We start from the raw sequence: 24,574 nt of genomic DNA on the forward strand, positions 1-24,574 counted from the left end.
TAAAAAGCTGTGCAAAAAAGAGTTACAAAGATTATATCTGGATTATGGGATTTAGATTATGAGGTCAGATTGCGAGTATGTGGATTACGGATTCTGGTGAACAGGAGAAAAAGGAGTGATATGATAGAAGTCTATAAACTTCTGAATAAATGTTACAGGATATTGTCTGATGAAATTTTTTATTATATGGAAGGTGGGTAGAGAACATGGGGCATCTATGGAAGTTAAGTCTGTTCACAGTCAATTAAATTAAAAGGGGCAAGAGCTAGAGTTTATTCTTTCACAGAGCAGTGAGTAAGAGAAATAGTTTGGAATATTCTGACGTCAGGGGTAGTGAGTGCATCTAGTGTGAATGAATTTAAGGAAGGATATGACAGCTGGTTTGGGAGATTTATAGCCTCTCTTGATGAGTCCTTGACTCCCTGGAGGTCTCAGATAATAATAATACATTTTCAACCATGACAAATCAAGAATAGTTGATTCTAGGAATGACATTCTCTAACAAAGGATGTCAGATCTAACAATGCAAAAGCATCATATCCCTATGATAGAAGTCATGAAGAATAGTTCAAATAACCAAAGTGGTGAAATCCTGTTAGAAATTACAGGTTGTGTTTCAAAAGCCTGAAAGTGGCAGTATGCAAGGTGTGACAATTTAATTCCCAGAATGTACCTGTAAAAAACCTACGTTCAGAATTATACATTAGTGGCTACTGTCGCCTTTCAAGTAGTCCCCTCGTGCATTTATACACTGGTTTAGACGGTGTTCCCATTTTTGAAAACAGGCCTGGAACTCTTTTTCCGGAATACTCTTGAGGTCTTTTATCACATTATGCTGAATATCAATGATGTCAGAAAATCTTCGTCCTTTTAGTGCAGTCTAAGTCAGTTTAATTTTAGAAACAGCCAGAAATCACAGGGAGCTAAATCGGGTGAATAAGCAGGATGACCTAATTAGGTAATCAATTTTTTGGCCAGAAACTCTCTCATGATGAGCACACTATGGCTTGGTGCATTGTCATGATGGATAATCCACTTGTCAGACCGCAATTCAGGTCTTTTTCTCCCAAGAGAATCTCATAATCTTTTCAGCACCTCTAAATAGAATTGTTGGTTGGCCATTTGTCTCTGTTCAACGAATTCATAGTGAACTATCCCCTTGTGATCAAAGAAACACACCAGCATGGTCTTGAGTGCTTTTTTCAGACATGCCAAACTTGAGGTTTTCCACTGAATGCTCTGGTGTTTTGTTTCGGGTACTGGAAGCACCTGGTTTCGTCGCCCGTAATTACTCTCAGAAACATGTACTAATTTGCAGAAAGATCAGTCGCAACTTGAAGCCGCCACTCCTTCTATTCGTCTGTCAAGATCTGAGGCACAAATTTCGCAGAAATCTTTTGCATTCTCAATTCTTCAGTTAAAATTATCCTGATTGTTTCTCAATTCATTTGCAATTCATCAGCCATTAATCACACACCTAATTGTATGTCAGACCATACCAAATCTTGCACTCTGTTCACATTTGCATCTGTAATTTTTATTTTTGGCTGCCCACTTCTGGGGGGGTCGCCATTCATATCTTCTCATCCACCTTTGAATCTCTTATGATACTTAAAGACACATTTCTCTTTTTCAGAGCATCCACATCATATGCCCCTTTCAACAGCTCCATCATTTCAGTAGTAGCAGTTTTGCTGATTTTCACACAAAATTTGATGTTAACATGCTGCTCTAAATTTCGATCACGCATTTTTACGGCAAAGTTTACACGCAGATCTCTCTATTGTTTTTGTAATAGCCAACTAGCAAATTGCTCTATTGCTTGAGGTTTATGCATGCATTAGCCAAAACATGAACAAAAACGACTCCTACTCACATGACTCCTACCAAATCACCACACGGGTGACACTACATAGCCATTCCAGGAATTAAATTGTCACACCTCGTATATCATTTATTGTTTCACATGGGTTTTTGTTGTTTTCTTGGTTGGAGGGGGAAAACTGCAAAAAATTATTTAAAAAACAAGAAACATCCAAAACAATCATATGGATTTTTCTTTTATTTATAATTTTCACATCATTTTTTGTGAGAATTGTTTCTGATCTGAGGAGCAATGTCAATGGTGCTCCTCTCACAATCCTACATACTGTTGCACTTGAGTCCACTCTGAGCATGATATGGCGCAGAGTAAATGTCAATAAGATTATATGCTACCTGGTCAAAATGTCTCTGCTAATGCATTGCTGGCAGGTTCTGTTCTATATGTCTGGTCTGTGGAATCAATTTACTGTAATACTCTGAATACAGAAGTTTAGTTTCTCTGTCCCTAGAGTGTGTTTGGCATGCCCTATTTGTGGAAATAACCACACTGTGGGAAAGATCAGGAAGATGTTTATGTGGCACATCGCCAGCTCTGAGTAATTATACCATCAACTAAAACTTGTTTTCAGTTTCAGCGCATTCTCATTTTAAGTTTGTTTGTTTTTTTCTTCCACACTCAGAGACAGGAGATAGGCAATATATCTTTACCTAAAATGATTATGCTAAAAACATTACTGAAATGAAAAACTTACTGAAAGCACTTCCACTAAACGATAAACTTGTGCCTCTAGTATGGCAATTTCTTTTTGCTTCTCAACATCCTTTTTACCTGCTTTTCCTGGTTTTGATTTTGTGAACATTGCAGGATCTAATTCACTTAATTTTTTTCCTTTAGTGGCAAACAGTCTCTGTGAACGTTCTTCCAGGGTTCTTCACATTTAAAAAATATACATATATAACAGAATAAGTTTAATATAACAAAATTTATAAAAATATATAAAATACCAGTATAACAACAAATATAAAATAATGAACAATTTTTTATTGCTGGTAAATCAGAGAGAGAGAGAGAGAAAATTTATTATAAAATAAACAACATTTAATTTAGACACCATAATGACCTGGAAAAAACAGACCAATTTGTTTATAGCATATTAGCTATATATTAAAATTTATTAAAATTTCACACTCATAGTGAAATCTTACCTGAAAGATCTGTGGTGGAGAGAGAGAGAGAGTGCTGAAGGAGGGGAAATAATTTTTTTCTTTACTAAATAGATTTCACTAATGATAAGATGTCACTAACATGATATGTAGCGAATGGGCAGAGAGAAATTCCTTCACTCCCTAGAGATCAGCAGCCAATCAGTGACCAGTAACATGGATTTATCATTCTTTATATATAGATGTTCTTCTAGCTATCACTACCCACCTTTGAAGTCAAGCCATGGAAAGATTTGGAGAAACTCACATGGTCAGTCTCCTGACATTTGCATGGAGAATTTGAATGGATCTGGCACAGAGACCTGTTCAGTACACTGATGCCTTTTGCAACTGTGTCACCAGTTTCTCTCTGCCCATTCGCTACATATTATGGTTGAAGGCTTTCCTCTCCACAGATTTCCACACCAATGTAATCTTTACCTTCACTCACTCACTCTCTCTCTCTCACACACCTACTTCTTGTAAATAAATAACATTCTCTATCCCATATTCTCATTATCTCAGTAAATGTCCTCATACCAGTTCATCTATCAACATCCAAATATCTCTTTTTGATAGGAAGATATCAGAATAAGGTTGTAAAAACAGCATAGCAAAAAGTCTCCAGACCTGATGACATTTCACCCATGGTTCTGAAGGTGTGCTCCAGAATTGACTCCTTTTTATACTCTTCTATTCCATTGGTACTATTTGTCCTGGCAGCTTAAAAATAAGTCCATATTCAACCTATATCTCAGAAGAATGACAAGTCATTCTCATCAAATAACTTCTTTTGATTTCTTCTAACATAATGCAGGAATCTATTAACAGCTAACTTCCCCCGATACCTGGAAACTTCAGCTAATAAATTACTGCTGCTGCTGGTATAGATACAACTATTATTATTCAATAGAGATCTTGCTTATATTGCATACCCACCATAGAAAGAAATGCCATGGAAAATTTTAAAAATTCTCCAAGATACCTCTAAAGAATTTGATCAGGCTTGGCACAAAAGTTTAAAAATGCTCCTTTCTTATGGTCTATCTTCTGCAACAGACACATTATGTATAATAAACACAAAATCTTTATCTCAAACTTTGCAACTAATGCTGGAGCATTGCAGGACAACTTTCTTTCACTTAATAGTGAAGAGTTAAACTGAGGAGAGTACACCCAGCTGTTTTTTTTTTTTTTTAATATAAATTCCACTCATGAAAAGTCATAAACCTAGTGAATGGAATCAAGGTTAGTAATACCCAGAGTTCTGCTCTAGAGACCAAACATGGAACTTTTTTTTAAGCCACTTCAGGTTTCCAATAAACAGGATGGTGATCTCATGAAATGAAATCAATGAAAACCACTGGACATTCTCAGAGCAGTTGTACATTTGACAAACTTCTTTGTGTTACATAACTCACCAAGAAATTCTAATCTCCAAACCATTTTTCAATGGGAATAATTTTCAATTAAAGAATCTGAGAATAAAATACTGAAGACTCTTAGAAATGCAGAAAAGAGTGCTGTAAAAGAAAGGAATCAATGATAAAGGTGATATGAGAACTAAAGATAAGGATATCCTAGGGGTTGCTTAAGGGTCAAAGCCAAATAACTGGGAGTTATTTGGCTTTGAAGACCTAAACATCACCTTTCAGGAATGCAGAGAACCGACTCAGGCTTCTGACCTAATTTCAATCCTCACCTTTACATGGTGCACCCTTTTATTAGGTATCTACTGGATACTGAATGCACATGGATGGGCTGGCACTTTGGGACTTAGCTGACAAATGCATATCATGGTACAGCTTGATGAGATTTCATGCTGGCTGGGGGGATTGCTAGATTAAACAAGGCTCCCCCTGCTGTTTTCCTCAATAAATCACGGCAAACAGTGAAAAGTCAGCTACTGGAACAAGTTCCAACTCAATATCTAGAAGAAGAAGAATAAATGTGACAGCTAAAAAACTGAAGATGGGAACTCAATATAAAGAGTATTAATAAAAAAGAAATTGAACTTACAGAAGAAATGGAAAGGCACCATGTGGACATAATTGGCATCAGTGAGACAAAAAAAAACACAAAAACAGGTGAGATCATACTAAAAAAATAAGTACACAATATTATATTCAGGCAATAATGATTAAGGAAAGGAAGGAGCAACTATAGCATTCAACACCAAACATGAAAATAAACTTCTTGATTGGAAGGCAGTTTCAAGTGGTGATGTGGACATACTTCAAAATGGAGAAACAGACAAGGAACCTTATTTGTGCCCCTATGGAGAAATGGTCCTATGGTCCCACAGAAGAAGTGGAAGAATTTTTTGTGTCATTAGCTAACATAAATGGAAAAAGTGGTTCTTGTTAGAGATCTGTACAGTAGAGTAGGAAATTAATACCACCAGGCATATAGGAATGTTTTGGGAAAATTTGGAGAAAAGGACAAAGCTAATAATAATGGTAAGTATTTGCTGGATTGTTGCTCAGCACACAGACTAGTCATTACTAACACCATGTTTCAACTTTTTTTTTTTTATGTTTGGCCCATACACGAGAGGTCGGTTAATCAACCTATAGTACGTCAGCAGCTTATATAGGTAGTGGGTTGGGAAAGGAGAAACTTGTTTACATTTGATTTAAAAGCCTGTATATCATATTCCTTGGGAAATACATCAGGGGGAAGACTGTTCCACAGTACAGCAGTAGCAGGGATGAAGGAGGAAGAAAAGAAACTTGTTCTGTGGGTTTCAAGGTGTATTGTGAAGGGATGTTGGGCAGCAGATGTATGTGTTCCAATGAGCATTATTGATGCTATTTCAGATGAAAATTTGCCATGGAAATATTTGTAGAATTTACAAACTGCAGAGACCAAATGTCTGTGCGAAAGTGAGGGGAGTGAGTTATGTAAGTTATATAAGAGATGGGTTATTTATCAATCTAATTGCTCTCCTCTGTATTGATTCAAGCATTTTGAGGGAGCTTTTAGGAACTCCACTCCAAATGTGAGAGCAGTATTCGATACAGGGGTGACGTAACGTCTTGATTAAAAGAGAAATTCTAGTTTTTTTTGGAAGCCATGGATGCAATGGTTGTGATGTGTTTATACCAGGAGAGGCCTGATGTCAGGGTAATTCCAAGAAGAGAAATCTCATCTTGTCTGGAAATTTGAGTGTTATCAAAAATAATACTGGGGGGGGGGGGGTGAGAAATAAGACAGAACTGTATTTTATTAGCATTGAAATTGACGAGATTATCTGTATCCCACTGAAGGTCAGAATTGAGGGCAGTGGTGGTTGATGTTCTGTAGGTTGAAGTGAGGTTTGTCAAATGAAAGGGTGGAGGACAATATGCTGTCGTCTACAAAACTGTGTATTGGGTTGGAGGAAAACTGAAGTAGGTCACTGATATACAGAAGGAAGAGGATTAGTGAAAGAACAAAACCTTGTGGAACCCCAGCATTAGTTGGATTGTGAGAGGATAAGGAACCATCTACCATCACACATAGCATGCATCCAGACAGAAAGCTGGCAATCCAACTGCAGAAGTCTTGAGATAGTCCAAATGATAGGAATTTGCTTAGTAAGCCTTTGTGCCAGATCGGATCAAAAGCTTTAGAGATATCAAGTGCAACCACTTGAGATTCACCAAATTTCTCCATGGCATTTGTCCAGAGATGAGTGATATATGAGAATAGACCTCCTGTTGATTGGCAGTGATGGAATCCATACTGGTGGTCGCTTAATAGCTGTGAGTGCCTTCAAGATCGTGTAGGAGTTGAGAGTTGAGAATCCATCACTTAAGATAGAACTGAGGTGCGTGAGACAGGGTGGTAGTTAGATGGCAGTGATTTGTCACCCTTCTTAGGACTGGGTTGAATATAGGCCAATTCCCAGGCTTTGGGATAGATACCAGTGGACTACGAGAGTATGTAGAAAGTATAAGAGAGCTGTTAAAAAAGGAAACTTTTTTGTGTCTAATTTAGACAATAGGTTTCTGATCTCTTTCTAGCAAAAGGATATGGGGGGGGGGGGGCCAAAGCAATTGGTCATAACTTTTGCCCTACACCATTTCCACTTCTATCATACCCAGATAGCTCTATTGCATCATCAACCACAGAAAAAGCTAATCTCCTGGCTTCACCCTTTGCCTAAAATGCATGCATAAATGACAATGGTAAAGTGTGAAGCCAGGAGATTAGCTTTTTCTATGGGTGATAATGCAACAAAGCCATCTGGGTATGATAGAAGTGGAAATGGTGTAGGGCAAAAGTTAAGACCAATTGTTTGGCAAGAGACCAAAAGGCACAGCTGTCATTTCGGCAGCCTGCGCGTTTTCTGCTTTTTGCATGTTCAAATTCTGTTTAGGAAGCTTCAATAGTTTTCTTCATCTATTTCAGGCTTCAGTATAAGCATTGAGGCATTGAACATAAAGCTGACATGGAGAGAATACACAAGAAATAAGAAAAGGCTCATTGATTACGTCATTATTAACAGTGATATCATCATGCTGGTTCAGGAGCAGAATAAAAATGGATATCACATTGAAAAGAATAGTATGTAAGAAAGTTTTAAAATGAATTAAAGTTGGGCAACTTTTAAAAGTAAATTACAGATTCGACTATACAAACATTATTGAAGAAAAAATTAGACAAATTGAAAACAAGAATCAAACCTTGGAGTATCAGTAGCAAACTCTGAAGCAAACACTGATTGATTCAGTTAGGGAGGTATGTAGTGAAGTTGCTGTAAGGGTAGAAAAATAAGAACCCCCTCCCCCCCCCCATGGTGGACACAAGAAGTTAAAGAAGCAGTCTCCAGGAAAAGAAGAAAGCATACCAAAAGTTCCTAGCAAATAAGTTGGCAGATTTATGCAAAAAGAATACAGAAAACTGTAAGACAGCTAAGCTATATGTAAAAGTAGCTAAACAAAATTCATGAAAAGACTTTGGTAAGAGTATAGAAAATAAATATCAGGAAGGTGGCAAAATGATCTGAATGCTATTGAAGTGTTGTAAAAGGAATCAAAGACGATAAAGGTGACATGAAAACTGAAGATAATGATATCCTAGATGTCTGGAGTAATTACTTTCAAAGACTGTTGAACAAACTAAGCAGTGACAACATACTACAAAATTTTCAAGAGGAATGCAAAAAGTGTTACATATCATTATTTGGGGTGGAGAAGGCTTGAAATGTGTCAAAAACTTGAAATGTGAAAAGGCAACTGGAGTAGATGATATTTGACCAGAAATGCTTAAGTATGGAGGTATATAAAAGTTTTGCAATAGCTGCACTGCATAATTCAGAGGGCCTTTTCTGAGAAGGATCAAATTCCCAATGATTGGAGTAGAGCTTTATTTTAGATAATTAGATTTATGCAAGTATACTTGAAAAGAGGTTGAGAAAGATTGAGGAAAAGAAACTTGGAAAAAAGCAAGCTGGATTCAAGCCAAACTGAGGTTGTCAAAATGAGATTTTCACTTTAAGACAAATAGTTGAGAATTTGTGGGAATATGACAAGGATCTGTACTTGGATTTTGCAGATCTGGAAACATATGACAAGGTGCCCAGAGAAAAGCTTTCCAAAACAAACACTACAATTATATGGGGTGAATGGAACATTATACAAAGCAATACATAGTCTACATTTAAGTTGACAGTCAGAAGTTAGAATTGAAGGAAACAAAAGAAGATGATTTGATGAAAAATAAGATGGTAAGACAAACATGCACATTATCTCCCCTCTTCTTCATCATCTATATGGATCACATTATGAAAGAAAGTGGCATCAAGCCTGATATTAAAATTGGAGATGCCAAACTTAGCTCTTCACTTTATACAGATGATGTACTCCTTTTCTCATCTAGTGAAAGTCTACAACAGTTACAACAGTGTTTCTCAATGTTTTTTGGATCATGCCCCACCTCAACGTCTCAAAGATTTTGATGCCCCCCCCCCAGTATAATAGTCAGCCAAGTTCTGAAAAAGTATAATATAAATATGTATAAATATATGCATGTACATTTTCTAATTGCCCCCCAAAATATTCAAATTGCCCCATGTTGAGAAACACTGGTCAACTAAATTGAATGACAGATGTAACAAATTTGGCATGAAAATCATCCTATAGAACAAGTAATATATTACAGTTATTTAGGCACGGTTTTTAGTGAAGATGGCAGTTTAAATTTGGAAATAGACAACAGAATAAGCAAAACTGGTATGGTGGGTAGCCAGCTGAATAAATTTATATGGAATATGCGAGAAATTAGTCACAGATATGAGGATTCTGAAAAAAATTTGAGGAGTAAACCAATGGCAAAATCATATTAAAAATGTAGATATTAGAGAGGAATTTGACATTATTAGCATTTAAGAAAATGTCAGCAGAGCTAATTTAAGGTGGTGCAACCACATAAATAGAATTGGTGAGGAAAAGTTAGCAAAACAGGTGTTTCATGCCAAGATGGTTGGAAAGAGAACCAGAGGAAGGTGAAGGTATAGGTGGATTGATTCAGTCAGAAGTGTCTTAGAAGCACGAAATGTTAGATATGACAATATTGTAGTTGTCACAAGTAACAGATGGATTTGGAGAAAAATTGTTGATAGGAGATTAAGAATAACGTAAACTTAATCATGTAGTGCTGCCATAATAATGTCAACATCCCTTAGGGGTACATACCAGGAAATTGATGATGATGTAATTTTCAATTATTACAAAATTCAATCCTATTTTAATAATAATTTAATAATGTGATACCACATTATTTTGGGAATTCCGAATTTCTCAGGACTTGATAATTAATTGTGGACAAATAACTTATTATTATTATTAAGAGAGATGTCCAAGGAGACATCTCTCTTAATATATAGTATTAAGAGAGATTCAGGGACTCATCAAGGAAGGTCACATACTACTCTCACTAGCTGTCATACATATCTTGAACTCATTCACAATACTTGCACATACATCAAACGGCAATCCATTCCAATCACACACACCACTCTATGAGAGAAAAATCAAGCCCTCACCCCCTTCTTGACAGCATTCATTCACAACTTTCAAGGATACCCTCACATCCTTTCCCCATCAAAATGAAAAATTCCATCTACTGAAATCCTGTATAACCCTTTCAGTTTCTCCAATGTTTCACAACCACCAAGGAAACCAGGAGACCAGACCTTTGCACAATAGTCCAAGCGAGGTCTTATCAAGGCCTTGTAAAGAGGAAAATGACTTCCTTATCTTTACACGTCAAGATGTGTTATCAGCATTGCAATTATCCTCTGAAATATTTTTGCTATATGACCCATCAACTTCCTGTCTGCTAAAACAAGATTCCTAGCTTGATCAGTTTCTTCTAACATAATCCCACCAATATAATATGCCATTGGATATCTAATCACACTGAAGTGCATGACTTTACATTTGCTAACATTGAAATGACAGTTATTTTCACGTGGCTGCAATTCAAGCCTATTATAATCATCCTGCCTATCTCTACATCATCATCAGGAAATAACTGCATGTTGCCTATCAAATCCTTTCCAATGTCATTAATGTACAGACCGAATAAGAATGGACTAAGGACTGATCCTTGTGGTGCACTACTAGTTACCTTAAATCTTGCTGACTCACATCCCCCCCCCACCCCCATATACCACTTTTTAATGTCTGCCAGTCAACCATCCTCTTATCTATGCTAATATTTTATAATCCAATCCCATATGCTCCAATTTATGTAACAACCTTTCACTGTATTCAAAAGCTTTAGCAAAATCCAAGAATATCAATTATCCATTCTCCTTGTCTAACTCAATGGTAACATTATTATGGAATGTGAGCAAGTTGCTGAACCATGACCTTCCCTTATTAAATCCATGCTATTCATTGTAAAGTAGAGATTCTCTATCAACCCATTTCTGAATGTGAGCCCTAACCAACTTTTCCAAAATCTTCACCACCACATCTGAGATGCTGTTTGGTTGATAGTTGGGGACATCGGTCATTGCACCACCCTTATGCAATGTGATTACCTTACATTCTTTCCACTCCTGTGGAATCTTCTCTGTTCTGAGACTCAAATTATATAGCCTAGTCAAAGGAATAGCCAGTTCAGGTGAACACTCTTTTAGCACTCATGCTGATATCCCATCAGCCTCCATTACTGAATTCTTATTCAGTTTGTGTAAGAGCTCTAATACCTCCTCCTCATACACCTGAGTTTCTTCATGCAGTGAAGGGGTAGCAATGAACTCAATGTGGAATACATCAGGTTGAGAGCTTTTAGCATAATGGGCACTCATTAGTTGAACAACCTCTTCTACATATGTCACCCTTACACCATGTGGATATGCAGTATATCGATATAATTCTTTGGAGTTGTCTTTAGCTTGCAGAGCCAGTTTCTTTTCATACTCAGATTTCTGTACAACAGCTGTGATTCTTCTAGCCTGCTCCTTATAATTTTCATAACTGACATCATCCTTATGCACATGGCATTCCTTCCACATCATCCTTTTCTTATGAATCTCTTACTTAATAAGATTGCACATCCATTTCACTCCTACCCTATTTATTCTTTGTACTCTAGAGACACATTCTGATATGCATCATTTAGATATTTTTAAATTTCCATGCACTGTTGCTATTCTTCCCAATCAACAACCGAAAACCAGTTCTCACTATTGCCTACAATCTGAGGTCCCAATATATTGACCACGGCAACAAATTTTTCCCCTTTGTTTCTGATACTCCTAGCATTTGTGTACAGACATAACCTACCTGCATGCATTTTTATATACTTGTGTATGTAGTCTGTATGGCACAGTTCGACAACTTGCAGATCTCCTTCTAATTAATGTCTTATTTATGCAGACATCTTTGTAAATGCTTGATAGGTCTAAAATTAGACGAACACAAAATTGTTCTTTACTAATAATCATTTCCATGATAATGACCAGTCTCATCATTAACAGAGTTACATAACATTGTCACTCTTACACACAGATTCTCTCAATATAATTTATTTTCCCCAAATCTCTGTGTTAGGTCTCATACCAATTAACAATTTTTAAGATTTCTGATAACAAACACATTCAAGTGTGGGCTGTCCCTTATATACAAATCCATTCTTCCCCCAAACTAACTCCACATATCCAAAAACCTGTATCAATTCCTTCTACACAACTTATGCATTTAATCAGTTTGCCATCAAAGCCCTTCTTCTTAATATTTCTATCATATCTAGGTAATACACTTAATATTTCACTTTCTCACTGTTCACTCTCATGGTTTCCAACAATCATTTCATATGCTCTCTCATACTGAACTTATTGCTAGCTAAGTAATTGGTAATGCTAGAATTACAATATCTTTTGCATTGCTTTTCTGTTTTTCAATAGCACATGCTATATTTTTAATTTTTGCTGTGGGAAAAATTGAAGTTATAACCCATTCACCAATAGCATGTTTTATGATAGAGTTACCATACCAAATAATGTCCTTCTTTTTACTATCCAAGTTACTTACCTAATTTTCATTACACACTAACTTACCCGATCCATTTGCTTTGTTATTTCCTATTTTGCTGCTTAACTTTCTTATCCTCCGTATGTTCATTTAAACGCTGCTTGGGGTAATGTAATTCCTGCATTGTCTAATAATCTGCTGAATTATCTTCTGGAAATGAAACCTATAAGTTCACACTGAGAATTGCATATTCTTCATTCCAAAATTTCTGCCTTTGTAATTAGTATTAAACTAATTTTATATTTCATATAAAATTAGTTTATGAACATGTGCTATGAACAGACAAAATCTCAGTTCCTGGCAGGTATAAAATAAACATGCACTGTAAGTAGGAAAGACAAAGAACTACAGGAAATGACCTGAATGGAGTGTGAACATCAGTGGATGATTGAAATATGAAGGAGTGCCAAAGCAAAGCACATTCTCATATCAGCAGCAACATCCTACAGCCAATTAAAAACTTGGCCCACTTTAAATCTAATACAGAAATTCTCACCATAAGGAAAAACATAATGCCAGTTCTGATGTCTCTTTGTTACACTTTAAAAACAATTAAAATCAGGCCTCCAAGCTTATGCCTGAAAAGACAACAAAAAGTCTTTATGTTATGATTGTTTTGATATCTTTGTCATTATTATTCAGGATACAGGACATTTGAAATAGGAAGTGACCACTATTTAGTTTTGAGCAGAATCAAATTTCATACTGAAAAGGAAAATATGAAATTCAATATGATCCTACTAAGAAAATTTTCAAAAAAATCAAAGTCAAGCAACTTTCAGAGATAAACTGTAGACTGAAATATATAAATATTACTCAAGGAAAAAATAAGAGTTCAGTAAATTGTAAGAAAGTGAAATGTATAAAAGTACCTAAATGACAATCATGGAAAGAAAAGAAAGAATATAGCAAATATATATCACATAGGTGGCTTTTGTTCTGGAGATTGAAAAAGCTTAAAATGGAGAAAGGAATCAGAGATGAAAAAGGTGACATAAAAACTGAGGATAAAGATATTCCAGATATCTGCAATACCTTTGCAAGGATATTAAATGAAAAACAAACAGTGAGAAATACAACAGGGGTGAAAAATTCTCAAGAACAATGCAATCAGGAGTAAATATCAATACTTCAGATAGAAAAGTCAAGAGAAACCTAAAATGTGGTAAGAAGGATGATGCACATGATATTATACCAGAAATTCTCAAATTTTATTATTATTATAAACAGATAATCTCTGGGAAGTCAATGACTCGTCAAAGGAGACCAACACATCATCATCATCATCATCAAATTCCTGCCATGTACCCTCAAGGGGTGTACAGGATATGACAGTACTACATGAAAAAATTACATCATTACTAACTTCCTATCTACAATTTTCCTCCAAATCAGTCTGTTACTTGTCAAGACTCCAACATTATCAGATCTTATATTTCTATCGTCTAAGGCACTTTGTACCGTATCAATCCACCTATATCTTGGTCTTCCTCTGGGTCGTTTTCCTGCCAACCTGGCAGAGAACACTTGTTTTGCTAATCTTTCCTCTCCCATTCTATTTAAGTGACCATACCATCTGAGATTAGCTCTGCTAACGCATTCCTGGATGCTGACAATGTCAAGTTCTTTCCTAATATCCTCATTTTTAATATGATATTGCCATTGATGCCATCTGTTCACGCCTCTAATCGTTCTCAGGACTCTCATATCTGCGGTCTCTAGTCTTTGGTCAAGTGTTTTACTTCTGACCCAGCTCTCAGATCCATAAGTTAAAATTGGTTTGAACACAGTCTTGTATACAGCTAATTTAGTGTTCCGACTAATTTCTTTCTTATTCCATATGAATTTATTCAATTGACTTCCCACGATACCAGCTTTGCTGATTCTGTTGTCTATTTCTATATTTAGTTTACCATCTTCAGTAAAAATTGTGCCTAAGTAGCTGAAATGTTTTACTTGTTCCACAGGTTCTCCATTCACAACACAGTTGACATTTTCAATGATTCTGCCTATTTTCATTGTCTTTGTCTTTTTATTGCTGACCTTCATACCATATCTATTACAACAGCTATTCAATTTAGTCAGAGAATCTTGCAGACTTGTAGCGGATTTATTTAGAAGTATAACATCATCCGCATAAAGCAAAGAGCTGACATTAACATCTCCAATTTTGATATCAGGTTTAATACCACATTCCTTCATAATGTGATCCATATAGATAATGAATAACAGAGGGGATAATGTACATCCTTGTCTCACACCAGATTTAACATTAAACCATCTTCCTGTACTTCCTTCAATTCTAACTGCTGACTTACAACTCAAATAAAGACTAAGTATTGCTTGATATAATGCCCCATTGACACCATATAACTGCAGCGTATTGAATAGATTCTCTCTTGGCACCTTGTCATATGCCTTTTCCAAATCGACAAAACTTAAATACAGATCTTTGTTATATTCCCATGCTTTCTCGACTATTTGTCGTAAAGTGAAGATCTGATCCTGACAGCCTCTATTTGGCCTGAATCCAGCTTGTTCTTCACCAAGCTTTTCTTCCACAATTCTTCTCAACCGTTTCTCAAGTATACTTGCATAGATCTTGCCAGGAACACTCAGTAGGGAAATATCTCTGTAATTCTCACATTCAGTTTTATTTCCCTTTTTATATATGGGTACTATGAGAGCTCTACTCCAATCATCGGGAATTCGTCCCTCTGTCCAGGCTTTCTGAACTATGCAGTGCAACCACTGTAAGACTCTTATACCACCATACTTCAGCATTTCTGGTCGAATATCATCTACTCCTGCTGCCTTTCCACAATTCAAGCCTTTGATGGCTTTTTCTACTTCAAGTATAGATATGTATTCCTGACTGCATGCCTGGTCAGTGTTTTTTATCACTGTGCTGTCATCACTGCTTGTTTCATTTAACAGTTTTTCAAAGTAATTACTCCATACTTCAAGGATATCTTTTTCTCCTGTTTTCATTTCACCTTTATCATCTCTAATTCCTTTTACAGCACTCTTTCCTCCATTCCTAAGCTTCTTCAACAACCTCCAGAATATTTTGCCACCTTCTTGATATTTATTTTCTATATTCTTGCCAAAGTCCTCCCATGACTTTTGTTTAGCTAGTTTTACACACTGTTTAGCTTTCTTACATTTGTCTCTGTATTCTGTAAGAGTAAAAGCTGACTTATTTGCCAGGAACTTTTGATATGCTTTCTTCTTTTCCTTCACTGCCTCTTTAACTTCCTGTGTCCACCAGGGAGTTCTGATTTTTTTATCTTTGCACACAACCTCACCACATGCCTCTCTGGCAGAATCAATCAATGTTTCCTTCAGAGTTTGCCACTGAATCTCCAAGGTTTGATTCCTGTTCTCAAACTCTTTCATTTTCTTTTCAATAATATTTCTGTATTTTAGTCTACAGTTTACATCTGAGAGCTGCTCAACTTTTATTTGCTTTAAAACTTTCTTACATGTTATTCTTTTCAATATGAAATTCAATTTTATCCTGGTCAAGACTAAATAGTGATCACTTCACCCACAATAGGTGCCACACCTTCTCTGAAACTCATTCATGCTAGATGTATTCACCACTTCAATAGGCAAACTGTACTATTCACTCACTACTCCTTGAGCAAAATATCTAGCTCCTATCCCTTTCTTAAACTGTAGAAAAATGCAACTTCAATATATGTTCCTTTGTCCTTTCCACCTTCCATATAATGAAAAATATCATCAACCAGTATCCCATACCACCTGTATAGTGGTAGGGGATCCCATATGGTAAGTTTATATGCTAATCAGAAAAGTAGAGACTCACTGATGCACATTATGTAGGGCAATATTAGGTCTTTCTATATTCTGAAGACAGCCAATTCTCAAATTTTATTATTATTCTAAACAGATACTCAAAACCCCATAAAGTAACATTAATATTCTTCCCCATTGTCATATTAAATTCATTCTTTAACACGTTAACCAAATTACTGACATATACTCTCAGGGAATGCACAGGATATTATGATAGTACTTCATGAAAAAGTTACATCATTATTAACTTCCAATCAACAATTTTCTCCAAATTAATCTATTATCTGTCAAAACTCCAACATAAGTCATCGGATCTTATATTTCTGTCTCTTAAGCCACTTTATACTGTATCAATCAACGTACATCTTAGTCTTCCTCTGGATCTTTTTCCTGCCAACTTGACAAAGAATACTTGTTTTGCTAATCTTTCCTCTCTTATTCTTTTTTAAATAACAATACCGTGTGAGATTAGTTCTGTAAGCAAATTACTAAATACTAACAATAGCAAGTTCTTTCCTAATATCCTCATTTTTACTATGATACTGCTATTGATGCCATCTGTTAGCTCCACTAATTTTTCTCAGAAGTCTAATTTCTGTGGTCTCCAGTCTTTGATCAAGTGTTTTATTTTTAACTCAGCTCTCATATCCATAAGTTAAAATTGGTTTGAATACTGTCTTGTACACAGATAGGTTACTGTTTTAGACTAATTTTGCACTTATTCTATATAAATTTATTCAGCTAAATAAATTTATATAGAATTCAGCTGAACTTCCTACCATACTAGTTTTACAAATTCTGTTGTGTATTGTGTATTCCCATATTTAATTTGGCATCTTCACTAAAAAATGTGCCTAAACAGCTGAAATGTTTTACTTGTAATATAAGTTCTCCATTCAGGACACTGTTGATGTTTTCAATGTTTCTACCTATTTTCACTGTCTTTGTCTTTTTTACTGCTGAGTTTCATACGAAATTTATTATAATAGATACTCAATTTAGTTAGGGAATTTTGCAGACTTGTACTAGATTTATACCACTTTCCTTCCTAATGTGATCCATATAGATGAAGATTAACAGTGGAGATAACATACAGCCTTGTTGTACACCTGATTTAACCTCAAAATTTTCCTGTAACTTCTTCACTTCTAACTGATGACTTACAGCTCAAATAGAGACAATGTATTGCTTGATATAACGTCCCATTTACACTGTATTGTTTAGTTAGCAGAGCTTTCGCCTTGGCACCTTGTCACATGCCCTTTCTAGATCTATGAAACTTAAATAGAGATTCCCAAGATTTTTCAACTATTTGTTTTAATAGTGAAAATCCGATCTTGACAACCTCTATTTGGTATGAATCCAGCTTGTTCTTCACCAAGCTTTCCTTCCATAATTTGTCTTAGCCATTTCTCAAGTATACTTGCATAAATCTTACTAAAAACACTCAGTAAGAAATACCTCTGTAATTCTCACATTTAGCTTTATTTTCCTTTTTTATAGATGGGTATTATGAGAGGAATAAAGCAGGATAAAGAATGTTGGAGTTTTGTGTTGAAAACAGTTGTTTTATTGCAAACACTTGTTTTCAAAAACATAAAAGAAGATTGTACACATGGACTTCAGTCCATGTGTACAAGGAAGTCCATGTACACATGGACTTCCTTCCAAATGGAGAATATAGAAATCAGACAGAGTATATTGTTATCAGCAGAAAGTGGAGATGCTATCCAATCAGCAAAAACACTATTTGGTGCATACTGTGGGACAGATCATGAATGATTGATCATAACTTTCAACAATTTCTATTTTATCTCCCTCTATTATAAATTCATTTAAATTGCCAGACACCATCACTTTTGTTTTTCTGATGTTTAAATTAAGTCCAGCTTTGTTATTTTCCCTCTTAACCAATAGAATCAACCTCTCCAGTATTATCTGAATATCTTAAATTATTTATTTTTCTGTCACCAATTTTAATTTCATCTGGATCTTTGTCTAAGTTAGCCATTCTCATAATATATTTACTATAACAATATACAACTCAGCCACACCCCTTTTTCCACTTTAACACTGTCTATTTCTCCAAAGAACTGTTTTTACTGAAGCTTCTTGGTCATACAGCTCTCTTATCAAGAGGATCAGATGCTTAGGTATTCCCAATGATTGCATTACAATCCACAGTCTGTTGTGATCCATGCAATCAAAAGCTTTTTTATAATCAATAAAACAGATGAATACTTCCTTCTGAAATTCTCTTGTTCTTTCCATAATCCATCTCATGTTTGCTATTTGGTCTCTAGTTCCTCTATCTCTCCTAAAGCCTGCCTGTTCTTGTGGCATTTCTCTATTCACATATGGCCCCAGCCTTTTTTGGATTACTTTCAGCATCACTTTACTTGCATGTGAAATTAAAGTGATGTTTCTATAATTTTCACAATCCCTGGGATTTGATTTTTTTGGAATTGGGATAAATACTGATATTTTCCAAACTCTAAGCCAGTATATTTTCTTCCAAACCTGTTGACAAATTTCAGATAATATATTCACTACTTCATCCCCAACTGTTCTCAATAATTCCACTGACACTCCGTCAGCCCCAGGAGCTTTTCCTTTTGGCAGCTGTTCCATTGTAGATATCACTTTACTTTTCATTATCATGGGTTCCTCAACAAATTCTCTCCTTTCAAATTCTCCTTCAATATTATTATCTTTCTTGTGCATAATCTTTCCATCTTCTTTTCACTGCTTCTTCTTCTTCCATCATACATTTTCCCAAATTACTTCTTACAACTCCTAATGTAGGGATAAACTTCCCTGTAACATCACTGATTTTTCTAAACAGATCTCTTGTTCTACCTGTAATATTGCTTTCGTCGATTTCCTTGCACCTTTTGTTTAGATGTTTTTTTCCCTCATCTTTCCTAGCTTGTCTCTGGAAATCTGCACTCAGTTGTCTAACCCTTTCAAGTTTCATTTTTCTTCTTTCCTCTGCTATTTAAATAGTTTCTTCTGACAACCATTTACAATCTTTCTTTCTTGTTCCTTTACTTAGTCTTCCAAGACTGTACATTTTGTTTCTTCCCACAGTTCTTCTAATTCTCTTCCTGTCTTCTCCAAATGTTTTAATTTATTTCTGACTCTTCTACTTTAAATGCTTCATTAATATGATTTAAACTGTCCATTCCTTTCTTCTTAGCTATTAATTTCAATTTAACATCAGCCATCAATAATTCATGATCTGTCCAACACCAGGTAGTGTTTCTGCTGATTGGATAGCACTTCTCCAACTTCTGCTGGCAACAACATAATCTATCTGATTTCTATATTCTCCATTTGGTGAAGTTCATGTATGCAATCTTCTTTTATGTTGTTGAAAGCAGGTGCTTACAATAAAGCAACACAAAATTCCAACATTCTTTTTTGATTCATGCCTCAGTCCTAAACCAAATTTTCCAGTGATGCCTCATTCCTCTTTTTCTTCCACTTTTGCATTCCAATCACCTAATATCAGGAGAAAATCTGTTTTATCAATACGGTGTACTATTTGTTGAATACACAATCAATGACCAAGTTAAATTCATTACCCTCCACATTTGAGTCCTAAAGCCATCAGTGCAGACTTGAGCCGATCTAATCCAAGAGATGCAAGTTCCTACAAATAAATAAATAAATAAAATGAATAAAATAAAATAAGAACAATTACTTTCAGCAAAATTCTATATTATTAATATTATTAAGAGAGACCCTCCAGGGAGTCAGAAACTCATCGAGGGAGGCCATACTATTTGCACCAGCTATCATACCTGTTTTTGAATTCATTCACTCTACTTACACACACAACATCAAATGGCAATCCATTCCAATCACGCACCACTCTATGAGAGAAAAATCTAGCCCACACCTCCTTCTTGACAGCATTCATTCACAACTTCCAAGGATGCCCTCATATCCTTTCCCTACACTGAAAATTCTGAAATATATAACCCTTTCAGAAGTTCATAACTCTCAATCATATCACCTCTCTCTCTTTCTCCTGATTGCTGGTATCTACAGACTACAAATTCTCAATCTATCTTCATAATCATAATCAGTATTCCAGAATTCTGATATCATTTTTGACACTTTCTCTCTGCTGTATCAGAATCACCATGGAAACCAGGAGACCCGACTTGTAAATAATAGTCCAAGCAAGGTTTTGTCAAGGCCTTGTAAAGAGGCAAAATGACTTCCTTATCTTTACATGTCAAGATTAATTTCAGCATTGCAATTATCCTCTGCAATATTTACAATCTTTGTGATATGACCCCTAAACTCCAAGATTACTAGCCTCATCAGTTTCTTTTGCATAATCCCACCAATACAATATGACATTGGATATATAATCCGACTGAAGTGATTATACATTACATTTAGTAACATTGTTAATAAATGTAATATTTAATGTTAATAAATGACCTTACATTTATTAGCATTGAACTAATAGCCATTTTCACATATAAAACAATATGGTGACATTCAGTTTAATGCATCAATTTCTGAATAAAGGAAAAAACAAACAAATAAGAAAAAGACATGCAACAGATATAGAACTGTGGTGGTGAGCTTATAAATTAAATTAAAAAACAACAACTTTAATATCTTTAAAGATGGACACTGTAAGCATTCCATTTCCATTAAATGAATATAAATTGACAGTACTACTACTTTAGTTTAAAATATGAAATGAAAGAAAGAATCACTGACTGATGAATGAACTCGTCTCATATCCAGAGTTGCTGAACACTGTCCAAACACATTTCCTTTTGGCATCAAAGACTTTAAAAGTCCCTGCATTCCAAATTATGTTTATTATTGTTTTACAAGCATTTCCATTTCAAAGAATCATTGTAAAAAATTTGATAGACATTGTGTGAATAGTAAGTATGGATCTCGCATGATGAAATTTTGTACCTCACAGAAAATGCTCATGTGATAATAAATAGGAAAACATCTTTATGAAATTCCTGATATTATATCCTTAAGGGGTGAACAGGACATTATGACAGTGCTTCATGAAAAGCTTTGTATTATTATTAGCTACCTATTTACAATATTCCTTTCAAGTAGTCTGTTATATGCCAGTCCAATATTGTCAGGTCTTATTTCTCGGTCTTCAAAGGCAGTATTTTTCAAGCCGTGGGATGTGATTTCATGACCATTAGTGGGTCATGAAATCTGTTTAGTGAGTTGCAACCAGATTTTTTTTTTTTTAATGAAATTGAACATAAAATATCAGAGTGCATCTTGCAGATTTTGTAGTTTTAACATGTTCATGTCAGATTGTGTCACATCCCACATTTCCCCTTCAAGAGGGAACTCATTTGACAGTATATTCTGTCCCTTCTGTGTCAAGCCAGCAAATTTTTACAAAGTTTTAAATATATACAGCATTCTAGTTTGAATATTTTCAATTAAATTTTATTTGCAAATTATTATTTATTGATGAAATGTCTTAATCATACGATTCTGATTTTAAGTTTTATATTATATATAAAATTTATTGCCTGTATGCAATGTAATGTGGAAGGGGAGATGTTTTTCATTAAGCAGGGTTTTTTATTTTCTGTCTCCAATTTGCACTAATTGTCACTACCCAGTCTGTTAGTACACAGACTCTAATTGTCTTCACACCGTATTTAGTGATACAATAAAGCTATTTGTTTTTCATGTATTTGCAGTTGTGAAAGGGATGTTTAACACTATACAAGGATAATTTCATTCCAGTCTTTGGAAAGAATAGGGTGTGAGCAAAATCTTTTTATTCCTGTGAATAAAAATGAATCCTTCTTTGTTTTATGGAAGCACTCATCATATTAAATAAAATATTTCATAATTTCTCTTTTTGTATTATTTATTTTTAGTTTTTTCCCTACATGTTGTGTTTAAATGTTAATAAAATCATGTTTGATATTAACTTTGTTATTTTTTTTTTACATGTTATAAGATAATGTAGTGTTTTGTGAAACTTTTGCTTCAGTTTAGTGTGTGTGTGTGTGTGTTTCTTTTTGCCCCAAGAAGTGAACTCGAGAGGTAGTGCAATACCAGGGCAAGTTGTGGAAAAGGTGGATCAAGATCCAAACACTTTGCACCTTTATAAAATCAGTTTAATATTTTTGGCCAATATCAGATTTCAAGAAGATAGAACAGATTTTCTTATCATATATTTCATATTAATATCTGATATAGCGCACTAGGAACCTGGATATTAAAAAGTTTTTTTGAAAGGTGGCAAAGTATTTGGAGATTGTTCCACCTTAACTACAAGTTGAATGGTATTATACTACCTCACTACCTTTGGGATCTCATTTCTCAGTCTTTTGGCTGAAGATCAAGTTATTGTTGTTGTGTGTGTGTGCACACGTGCAGGGTATTACATTAATCCATCCCCAGACCTTGATCTTCCTTTAAGTCTTTTTTTCTGTCATAACTTCCTGACATCACCATTTGTTTTGTTCCATTCCTCTTCCATTCTATTTAAGTGGCCATATCACCAAAATTAGCTCTATTCACACATTCTTGAAAGGTAATAATGTCCGATTCCTTCCTAATATCATCATTTGTGAGATTCTGCTACTGATTCCATCTATCCACTTCCTAATTTTTTCTTAACTCTCTCCAGTCTAGTCTTTGACCAGTTACTATTCTAATCTATTTCTACTAGTTTATTCTATTATCTATTACATTTAATTTATCATCATCATCATAATCAAATTCTTGACATGTACTCTCAAGGGTTGTACAGGATATGATAGTACTACATGAAAAATTTGCATCATTACTAACTTCCTATCTACAATTTTCCTCCAAATCAGCCTGTTACTTGTCAAGGCTCACGCCCCTAATCTTTCTCAGGACTCTCATATCTACAGTCTCTAGTCTTTTTCTACTTCATGTATGGATATGTATTCCTGACTGCATGTCTGGTCAGTATTTTGTATCACTGTGCTGTCATCACTGCTTGTTTCATTTAGCAGTTTTTCAAAGTAATTACTCCATACTTCAAGGATATCTTTTTCTCCCGTTTTCATGTCACCTTTATCATCTCTAACTCCTTTTACAGCACTCTTTCTTCCCATTCCTAAGCTTCTTTAACAACCTCCAGAATATTTTGCCAACTTCTTGATATTTATTTTCTATGTTCTTGCCAAAGTCCTCCCATGACTTTTGTTTAGCTAGTTTTACACACTGTTTAGCTTTCTTACATTTGTCTCCGTATTCTCTAAGAGCACAAGCTGACTTATTTGCCAGGAACTTTTGATATGCTTTCTTCTTTCCCTTCACTGCCTCTTTAACTTCCTGTGTCCACCATGGAGTTCTGATCTTCACTAAAAATTGTAGTATTTCTTGTCCTTTAGGTTCTCCATTCAGGATTGCTGTTTATATTTTCCTGATTATTGCCTATTTTAGTTTTTTTCTTTTTATTTTGATTTTCATGCAAGATTTGGCACAGCAGTCATTCAGTTTTGTTAAGGATCAGATCCATATAGACGATGAATAACAGTGGAAATAGTGTCTTCCTTTATCTTATGCCTGATTTTGCATCAAACCATCTCCCTGTACCACTATCAATCCTGGCTTCTAAGCTTATCACTTAAACATAGACTATGGAGTATGGACTGTTCTATATAATGCCCAGTTTTCATCATACGTGTATATCCATGTTATACATAGTCCATAAGTTTTAGTACAAAATTATAAAAAATTGAAAATAGATGAGAGAAAGATAAAATATATTTGTTACTTGAAATATGATTCATTATTATCTATACAAGCTTTAGCATGGTCATACAGTTTTTGGAAAGCTGCAGAATACGCCACTTGTTCAACTGTCTTAATTAATTGGTTATAGATTTTTGGATTGTCAGAACACCCGCAAATTGGTGTCCTTTCATTTTCAACTTGGGGAAAGAATTAGTTTGGATGGGATAAATATGGTGAGTAAGGAGGGTGGGGATACTTTTGTGTGTCAAAAAGCAACACCCGTTTGCATCTTTGTGGGCAGGCACATTATCATGCAACAGTAAAAAATTTCCTGACTGGAATGCAGTGGGACAGACACATTGAATGCATTTTCAGGAGACAATCCATAACTTCTTTTTAAAATTCTGAATTCACTGTTCTCCCCTACAGTACAAATTCTTTGAGCATCATGC

The 24,574-nt window shown here is 35.1% G+C and overlaps 1 protein-coding gene across 1 annotated transcript in view; it reads right to left on the bottom strand.

Annotated features, from left to right (window-relative positions):
• Window positions 1–24,574, bottom strand: part of noi (splicing factor 3a subunit 3 noi) — a 251,677-nt gene that overhangs the window by 30,098 nt on the left and 197,005 nt on the right. The window contains exons 11-12 of the mRNA XM_090408813.1: window positions 19,967–20,034; window positions 2,577–2,754 (exon numbers count right to left, since the gene is read on the bottom strand). Coding sequence (XP_090264939.1) covers window positions 2,577–2,754; window positions 19,967–20,034 — 246 coding nt within the window. The remainder of the gene's footprint in view (window positions 1–2,576; window positions 2,755–19,966; window positions 20,035–24,574) is intronic.

The sequence above is a fragment of the Typopeltis vanoorti genome, chromosome 19 (assembly GCF_054136105.1).
Source record: "Typopeltis vanoorti isolate ZY-2024b chromosome 19, IOZ_Tvanoo_1.0, whole genome shotgun sequence".
In the NCBI taxonomy this organism is placed as follows: domain Eukaryota; kingdom Metazoa; phylum Arthropoda; class Arachnida; order Uropygi; family Thelyphonidae; genus Typopeltis; species Typopeltis vanoorti.